General features: G+C 38.3%; 1 protein-coding gene and 1 long non-coding RNA gene across 10 annotated transcripts in view; one reads left to right on the forward strand and one right to left on the reverse strand.

The window, feature by feature from the left end:
- The window catches only part of AIG1 (androgen induced 1), a 197,852-nt gene extending 195,430 nt beyond the window's left edge, over positions 1 to 2,422 (reverse strand). For 8 of the 9 annotated variants that reach the window (XM_023528372.1, XM_023528371.1, XM_023528373.1 and 5 more), the window contains exon 1: positions 2,187 to 2,380. In XM_023528372.1, coding sequence (XP_023384140.1) covers positions 2,187 to 2,327 — 141 coding nt within the window. In that variant the 5' untranslated portion in view covers positions 2,328 to 2,380. Of the gene's footprint in view, positions 1 to 2,186 lie in introns of all 9 variants that reach the window. The other variant, XM_011356132.2, reaches the window with a different exon arrangement.
- On the forward strand, positions 2,423 to 6,401 carry LOC111737161. Its single transcript, XR_002779369.1, has 2 exons — positions 2,423 to 2,739; positions 5,774 to 6,401. It is a non-coding gene; the product is annotated as an uncharacterized LOC111737161 (long non-coding RNA).
- Positions 6,402 to 9,420: the final 3,019 nt, after the last annotated feature.

Below are 9,420 nucleotides of genomic sequence, written 5' to 3' on the forward strand. Positions count from 1 at the left end.
GCTCACTACGTCTAATGCAAAGTTGGTTCTGAGAAGTGTTCGTAGTTCCTGGTGGGGTATCCAACAGCACTTTAACTTAACACTACTCCTTGGTGGCACTCAAATGAGCCAGCTCTGAGATCTGACTGAGGAATGGGATACCTGAGTGATATAAAAAGAATTTTGTTCACATAGCCCCTAAAAGAATTCTGAAAATTAGGCACATATTTTTAAATAACATCTAAACATTTTTAACATAAGTTTAAACACTTTAAAAAGAGAGATGATTTCTTCCGCTCTGATACATATTAATCAGAACTCAAGAGCTGCAGATTTCACTCATTAAATCTATGGAAAATGTTTGCTATACCACGTAATCGGCAGAGCCAATCTTCATTGACAAGCCAATCAATCCAATAAGACTTCCTGTCAAAACAAGTCTGACTTTGTTTTTCAATCAAATATGAAGATGGTCCTGGTGACAATCATCTATCCTCTGAATGCTAAAAGGAATGGATAAATAGAGCATAGAGCCTTCTCATGTGCTCCAGCCTTAGATGAATTGGGAGGAAGAAAAAATAACTGGCAGGTGTCACCCATGCTCACAGGCAGATCAGTTTCAAAAAAAGAGATAGAAGCCAAGGATCTGAAAATTGAAACATTCTATGCCTGGGAAGTCTTGGTGACCTGGGGTGCAAGAACAGTTTGGAGACTGCTGGAAAAAGAACTTAAATTCCTCTCTGCAAGTATCTAACATGATATGAATGTAAGGTGGTATTTCCAAACAAAAACGATGTGACTGTATTTCTTTCTGTGACTGTACCCTAAGCCTTTGGAACTATCTTAAAACAAGTATCATATTCTCTTCACCAAAATGGAGGGTCAACAGAGATGATAATCTTGCTTGTGTGGCCAACTTCATGTATAATCTTGGGCTGATAGTTCTGGTGTCCCAGGAATTGGTTCTGTGCTGGCTGGAAAATTATGCTTGGCTATCGCCCATGGGAACATAGGTTAACACCCAAGGGAATATAACATTCCAACAATAAGTTCTCTGCTTCTGTACCCACACTTGCACACCCGACCTGTGGGTTGACGATTAGTAAATAAGAGAAAAATAGATCTTTGTGTTCAGACAGAATGAGGAGTGGGGTTTAGAGCTTAAAAATCTCTACATTTCCAGGTTGCTGAATTTGGGGTCTGTGTACCCCTGGCAGACCCAGATGGCTGAATAAAGAGTGTGTTTCCTATAACTCACTGGTTTCTGGTGGTCCGTGTGTCTATCAGGGGCTGGCGGCTACAACAGTTCTATATTTTTCTGTAGTTCTTAGCAATGGTTGCTTATGTTTGAACCCTCCACCCTTGATGACCTTTTACTGTGTGCTGGCCCCAGTCTAATTCAGTTACCTTTCACCCTGAAGTTCCAAAGTTCTGCCCCACTGTCATTCTTGGGCCTCATGCTCACCTCCAGATTCTCTAGCCTTTTAGTGCCAGAAGTGGCTACATTTACAAAACGAACAAACAACTAAAACCAACAACTAAAAACAAAACAAACAAAAAAACCCTGTAAACTGTCAAGGCTATCCTGTTGTGCCAAAAGAACTGCTTATGCAAACTACTGCAAACATTTTCAAGAGAAAATAAGGAAGAGTGTAGTTATACTCCCCTGATGTTTCTGGGTTAAAGGTTGCAAGGAAATTACTGACAATGGCCAAAAAAAACAGATGCCAAAAAGACTTTATTAGGCGTTTTTTCTTCTTTGTGAGGATTTTGGTCCTTTCAGAAGCAGCTCCAAGTAATACGACAGAACCCAGTTTCCACTGTTGTGCAACTTGATCCCACGATGGGTGCTTGGGAAAGCACCTTGGGGGCGAATGGTTTCTAAGGCTCCTCATGATCAAGGTTGTCCAATCCATTTGCTAAGTTCTGAATCTTTCCGTGTCACGTGACTCTTAGAAGCAAGTCTGTGTTCCCCTCCAAATAGCCCACCACCTGGCTACACCCCACCTTCACTCGTGCCCCAGGCACCAGGTAACGCTGGGTGGTGCAGAGAGGCCACGGTGAGGGTAGCCAGGCGTTTCGACGCAATCACTGAGGTGAGGACAGGGGTGAATGCTGGAGGCGCGCGCCCGTGCAGGTGCTCACGCACCCACAAACACACTCAGGCTTGGGGTGCAGGGCGGGGGAGGGGAGAGAGACGGCCTTACCAGATTAATGAACGTCAGGAATTTCCAGCTTCCTCCGTAGGTCTGATGAGAGGGCATTTCGATGGCCTTGTAGTTGCACAGGATAGAGCAGTAGGACAGCAGAATCGCCACCCGCAGTACCTGGCAAGGAACAAGCGCCATGTTCACCAGAGGCCTGGGCAGGCTGGGCGGCGAGGACGGAGGGCGTGGGCGTGGGGGCGGGGAGGCGCGGGGTGCGCGCAGTGGGCAGCGGGACGCCGCGGACGGCGGGGCGGGGCGGAGCTGTGGCGGGGTGCGCCCCGTGGGACCGACGCGACTGCCAGCGCCCGGGCGACGTTCGCGGGCGGGGCGGTGTTTGCGGGCTCTCCGGGCGGCTACGGCCTGACGGGCGGCGTGGCGTCAGTTCCTCCGTCATCTCCGTCCTTCTGCTCCTGCGTCCCCGGGGCCGCGGGGGACCCGGTGGGGGGCGCCCCCTATGCGTCCCAAAAGGGTGAGGGGCGCCCCCGGGTGCGACAAGAGCTCAGGAAGAGCGCGCCAAGCTCCGAGGGCTGCTGGTGGTGGCGTCAGCCTGGCGGTGAGGGTGCCCGGCCCTGAGAGACCAGGCGCGCGGCGGGGAGGTTGGTGGCCTGGCGGGCTGCTTGGTGCTGAGGGACTGGTTGAGATGTGAACGTGGAGTGTCACCCGGGACACCTGTCCAGTGACTTGCTTTATTTTGGACCCAAATGTATTAAACTACTATGTAATTCAGTAATAGACTACTATGAAATTCCCTTATAAATTCCATTTCATTACACATCTAGGGCTTAATGGAAGGGAAATAAGTATAAACTGGAGTCCCTCTGCCTTCCAGTAAATGTTGTCACATTGGCATTGCATCAGTCTGTGGGCAGCATTTTTTTTTTTTAAGTCAACACATTTCAGCTAACTAGATGCAGGGTCAAATTATGAAAAGACAACATAGGTATTTCCTGTGGATCCATTTAAAACAGGTGTCCTCCCCAAATAGTCTCTGAGTCACAAACTGAAGAGGGGGCAGGAAGAGCAGAGTGTGAAAGTCTAAAGTCATGAATGTTTGCCTGCGTTTTTCTAATCAAATTCTAAACCAAAATAAACTCAGTACATTTTTTTTAAATTGGCTTTATAATTATGCTAATAGAAATAATATCACAAAAAATCAAGATAATTCTAAGAAGAGTCTACTAGCCTAAAACGGTTCATCATTGAAAATTTATAGTTTTATCGTCATGTAAAAGTTGGGTCTTTTTTTGAAATTGTATATCCATGCTACATGTTCATAAGATTGCAAAATTGAAAAGATCTACTGAAGATCTTACTAGGTCCTTAAAAAAATTTTATAAGTTCACGTGACATCCTCTTAGTTTGACATACCTTCCTACCTTACAATTTAGAAAATCATTACTAAGACTCCCGGTCCCCATCATTACAAAATATAATATTTTTAAAGCCATTTAAAGTTTTATTCTGTGATCATTATTTATTTTAGTAAATATAATTGAACCTATTCTAATGGGTTTGCCTTTGTTATTTTGTGACTTGCTAACCATAGTAAGATAGTTCTGTAGGTTTTTTTCTTAATAAAACATTTGCATAAACCTTAACTTGAATAATTTATAAATATGTTAGTCTACGATTTGGGGAACTTCTTGATAATTATGTATTAACATGTCCAGATTGCTCTTTTTGCCTTGTAGACCATATCTAATAATTTTAGTTATGTTTTAAAGATATTCTTTGTGAAAACAATCTACACACAGATTGTGTTTTCATAGTGTAAATAATATAATAGTGTATTGCTTTAAATTTAAAAGTATTCCTTATTGTTTAAAACTTTGTAAAATCATGTTTAATGATTGCATAGCATGACCTACTATGAACATATATTTTGCTTAAACTTTTCTGTTTTTAGATATTAAGGTTTTTTTCCAGCTTTTCAACACTGTATTACACTGTATTGTTGCATTTGGAGTTGAGAAAGCCACTTATTAAGGATTATTTGTAGCTTAAAACCAGTTAAGAAACCACCCTTTTATTACCTAATATTTTTTTACATGTGTTTATATGAATGAATTGAGCCAAAGAGAGCTTTTGCCGTAGAGGGCAGTTGGGACAGGTTAAGATTTAAGTGAAAGAAGTAGGAAAAAATCACACTTTTATCCAACAACTGATGCTCATTACAGATTTTTAAAAATTGCTTCAGGTATGAAACATAGGGCCAATGTATTTAATTCATCAGATTTTTGCTGTTAACCAGAAAGAGTTGCTATTTATAGGCCAACTGAGCAGCAACTAGCAGTTGTGCTAATATAAAAACTGGTTGCAAAAATTTTTGCTGATTTACAAATAGGCTGTATTTACTGTAGGGAACTCTGCTAAGTTAGGGGATCTCTAAATACCAGAATCTTGGAGAGAGACCTGGAACAGATTCTCCCTCACAGACCTCAAAAGGGACCAACCCTGCTGACACTTTGATTTTTACCCTCCAGAACTATGAGACAATAAATTTCTGTTGTTTTAAGCCATGCATTTGTGGCACTTTGTTAATGGCATCTTTAGGAAACTAATACAGGGAGAAAACAAATATTAGGAGAGATCATCCCTAACAGTTTTTACCACAACATCCAATGAATAGTAAAATTCCAGTGACTTGTTCTCTGCAACATTTCTCAAGTCTGAGCTTTCATTTTTATGTATGTTGCTGTTGCTTTATTGAATAAACTCTGTCATTGATCTTCCTGCCTCTGTTCTTACATCTCCATGTCACCCTTAGCACTGTCACTAGAATTATCTTCCTGAAAGTATAGGTCAGATTATATCGTTCTTCTCCTAAAAAATACTCAGTGACTCTACAGGAAATTTCACTTCTTTGGCATGGCATGCAACATCTTCAGTGGTTGATCTGACCCTTAACCCAGTGTTTTAACATCCATTATTGTGCCTTTTCAAATAATTATGAATTCTATTATCATAGGAATACTTCTTTTCTCCCCAAAAACTCAACATTTACTTTTTTATACCCTTTGGGCACTAATAATTCATATCACCTTCCCCATCTGTCAAAATTGTACTCATCTCTCAAGGTCCAGCTCTGGCAGAAATTCTTTAATAATACCTATACTTGCAAATGCTTAACTAACCAGAAAGCACTGTCACATTATGCCAAATGGCATCTTCCGAGGGGGCAGCCGATGAGCATCCCTGGCACAACCACAAGAGCCTTCTTTCTCTTTTGTAAGATGAGAAGCATACTCTCCAATAGTCTGGGATTATGGAAGCAGCTAATTAAACTCCTTTGGGATCCAGACTCTTGTCCATCTAAGGCAAGACTTTGGGGGAACTGGTAGCCTTTGCAGTAAAACAATATCACAGAAATGTGAAATGTCAGAATGGTGACATGGGTTGCTACTTCTTACCATGTTAAGCAACTTTTTACCTGAATTAAGGGCAGTTAAAATGTCTGCAGTCTTATTTATTGGCCCTCTTAGTTATTCTCGGAGCTAGTTAAAAGTCCATTTTAGAAACTAGTATAATAAATATCCAGCATGACGGAGCTCAACAAAATTAACCAAACACCATCATTTTGTTTTCAGGAAACACATGATTTGCCATGAGAGATGGCAGCATCAAGCAATCTTGTCAAGTGCCAGAAGCCAGTTTAAATTATTTGTGAAGTTGGCCAACTGAGAGCTAAGAGAGCTCTCACTGCCCTTGTCCCCAGAGAAGAGCATGGTACCCGACTGGGCCTGCTGGATACAAGATTGATTTTGACATCTTGCTCCCCAGGAGCTGAGAATCCAGTTTCCATTTTTCTCAAAAATGCATCTATCAAAAAAAGCAGGTGAATGGCTTATATCACTGACAACTAGACTATGAACATAGAAGCAGAGATCAGACTCGTAAGGATGCTTGGTAGTTTACCTGGGAATGCAGTGATCTGGCTGGGCCAAGCCACAGTTCTTAGTAAAGTCAGAAACCGGTGGAAAGACTTCTGGGAAATTTTTCCCTAGTGCACCCTTCCCCTATCTAGATGTTTCCTCTTTCACTGTACATTTGATGACTGTGGCTGCAGTAGCCATCTTCCAAGCATGAGGAAAAGAACCAGAGAATCTCAGAGACATTTGTCCTGACATCAACACATCTGCAGAATCAGTACTTACCGTGGCCTCCTTTCAGACTTCTCGTGATGTGAGAAAAATAACCACCTATTTATTTAAAGCAGTATAGTCGAGTGTTCTGTTACATGTAGCTAAATGATGGTACAAGGAGATATTTGGGGTTATTTCCTGGAATGCTTCAAAAAGTGCTGAATCACATGATAGTGGGATAGTACTAAGGAGAACAAGGCTCACATTTATTTATTTTTTTAAATTTAATAAGCACTTATAACACTAAGGTCCAAGTTCTGATCCGAGCACTTTACAAATATGAACTCATGTTATTCTCACCAAGGATGGTGACTATTATTATCTCTATTTTATGTAAGAGGACATGGAGGCATAGAGAAAATTACATTTTCTCTCATCTCTTACCATATCAATTATACTTCTTTATAAAACTCTTTTACAGGTTGTACTAGATCGTGCAATATATACTCACAACTATTCCAAGTCTATTTTCAAGGACAACTTGAAAATATTAGTACTATTCCAGGTCTATTTTCAAGTACCACCTCCCAGATAGTATAACAGAGTATTCCTAATCCTTTCCTCTTGTCTCATAATATTTCTGTAATTCATTTCACTTATCCATATGCTATAATTGCCAAACACACCGTTGCCATTATTTTTTTGAATAAACTCTTATCTGTTGAGTAATTAGGAATAAAGACACTGAAAGGTTTTATCTTACCTTCATTTATTCTAACACATTTCCTTTCTTTATGTAGATTCTGATTTCTGATTTGTATCATTTTCCTTCCCTTTGAAGAACTTCTTTGAACATTTCTTGCAAATTAGGTCCACTGGCTTTGGGAATAAATTCTCTCAATCTTTGTTTCTCTGAGAAAATCTTTATATCTCTTATAGTATTTTAGATATATTTAATCATTATCTTATAAAATCATTTGATGCCAATGAGAATTCTGTCATCAGTCTACTTGTCATCTCTTTAGGACAATCTATACTTTCTCCTTGGTAGCTTACAGGATTTTTAAAAAGTAATCGATGTTATGCATGCTATTATGTATCTGGATATGGGTTATTTAACATGCTTGTACATTTTCAATATTTATTCACTTCTAGAAAATTTCCAGGTACTGTTTATGTAATTTGTTGAATATTTCCTCTCCTTCATTCTCTTGATTCTCTTCTTTAGAGGTTTGCTCTCACAATAAAACTCTTTCATCAGTACTCCAAGTCCCCTAAATTCTCTGTCAAATTTTCTATCTCTCTCTCTCTGAGTTCATAATTATCTTCTGAAATCTCTCTTCCAATCCACTGGTTCACTCTACATTGTGTCTAATCTACTATTTATTAACCCTTTGTTGAGTTTTTTTCACTTTTAGAATTTTTTTTAGGATACTTAGGATATTTTTCACTTTTAGGATTTCAATTAGGTTATTTCCTATTTTGACTTGCTCTTGATTCATAGTCATTGCTTTGCTTTCATGGACCAAATGCTTTCTTGCTTTTTTTTTTTTTTTTTTTTTGCTTTCATGGACCAAATGCTTTCTTGCTTTTTTTTTTTTTTTTTTGAATGACTTAAACATATTAATATTCAATTCTCTTTCCAATGAGTCTAATATTTTTACTTCTTCAGAAACTAATTTTTCTACTTATTGGGTCCATGTTTTGTCTTCCATGATAATTAGCTACTTCACAATTTTAGAGTTCATCAAATGCTCTTGGACCTTATTATTGAGCAGTTTTGTGTTGCTTTTGCCCTGGTTTTATGGGATTCAATGGTTTGGAAGGAATTTTTACTTGGTTTCATGGTTCTCGGTGTCTGAACCTATGTGAATGCATTTTGTCATTGGCCTAAGACAGGTAGCTTGATTTAGTACTCAAACTCCAGCTGCAAGGTGAAGAATTTCAAGTCTCTGTTTACAGAAGTGTCAGTGACTTCCAGTTCTCTGCTTAATGCAAGATATCCAGTGCCAGGAGTCTTGATTCTGATCTATCAAGAGCTTAAAATTCCTAGACCCTGAGGTGTTTATATAGGTCTTCAATGAGAAAGCCCCAAAGGATGTTATGGATCCCTGGAAGATATAAGTCCTATAGAAGACAAGCTCGAAAACAATAAGTGCAGTATGGCAATAGTCACTAGTGATAATATATAAATGAATAGAATAGAAGCTGAAAGGACATGCAACAAACCAATAAGGTTGCCACCAGGAATATAACTGGAGGAAATTGCTTTTTCTATATTATATGAATCTTTCACAATTACAATGTATTCATATGCGACTTGTATAATTAAAAAGTTTGAAAATTGTATAATTAAAAAGTTTGAAAATTAACAATGCATACAGGAAATACATTTTGACTCAGTATGATAAAATATAGACATTAATATCAAAAAGAGTCAATTTTTCATTATCACTTGGAAATCGAAATACAATCTTTCAGATAATACTGAAAAAGACCTGGTACATGATATAATTGTATAAGATGTAGCCAAATTATACCTTAGAAGAAATTTTATTAAAATAATTTAAATATATAACTCAGAAAATCATAAACCATCAAAATAAATCAGAAGGAAGAGGAAAGGAACTGAAAGCAATGATTTTAAAATGAGAAAACAAACATCAGAGTTTATTGATAAAAACAGTGAGGTATTACTTGAACAACTGTAAAAATAAAATAAGACAAACAAATTAGCCAACTCCCAGTAAGTCTAGACAAAAGAAAACCCAAGAAAACACAAATGTAATATTAGGAAAGAGAAAAGTGATGTAAAAGAGAAAATTATAATTTTTAAAAATGTGGACACTTTCCTGCAGATAAAAGTTTAAAATAGATCTTTTTCTAAGAAAATACAAATAACTGAATTTGATTAAGTAAAATCCAGGAAGCTTACATAGATTAATATCTATATAAAAAAAAAAAGCTGAAAATTTTATCAGATTTTTGACAAAATGGCTCTGTGCCTTGTTGGTTTTCTCAAAAAAATCAAATATTTTAAAAACTCAAATTCTGTGCAATTTAACTGCTGTACAGCTCTAAAAAAGCATAACTTCGATACAATAAACCTGATAAATACATCACAAAACCATGGGCCAATCTTTCTGATAAGC

This window comes from Pteropus vampyrus, unplaced genomic scaffold (genome assembly GCF_000151845.1).
Source record: "Pteropus vampyrus isolate Shadow unplaced genomic scaffold, Pvam_2.0 Scaffold24, whole genome shotgun sequence".
Taxonomy (NCBI): Eukaryota; Metazoa; Chordata; class Mammalia; order Chiroptera; family Pteropodidae; genus Pteropus; species Pteropus vampyrus.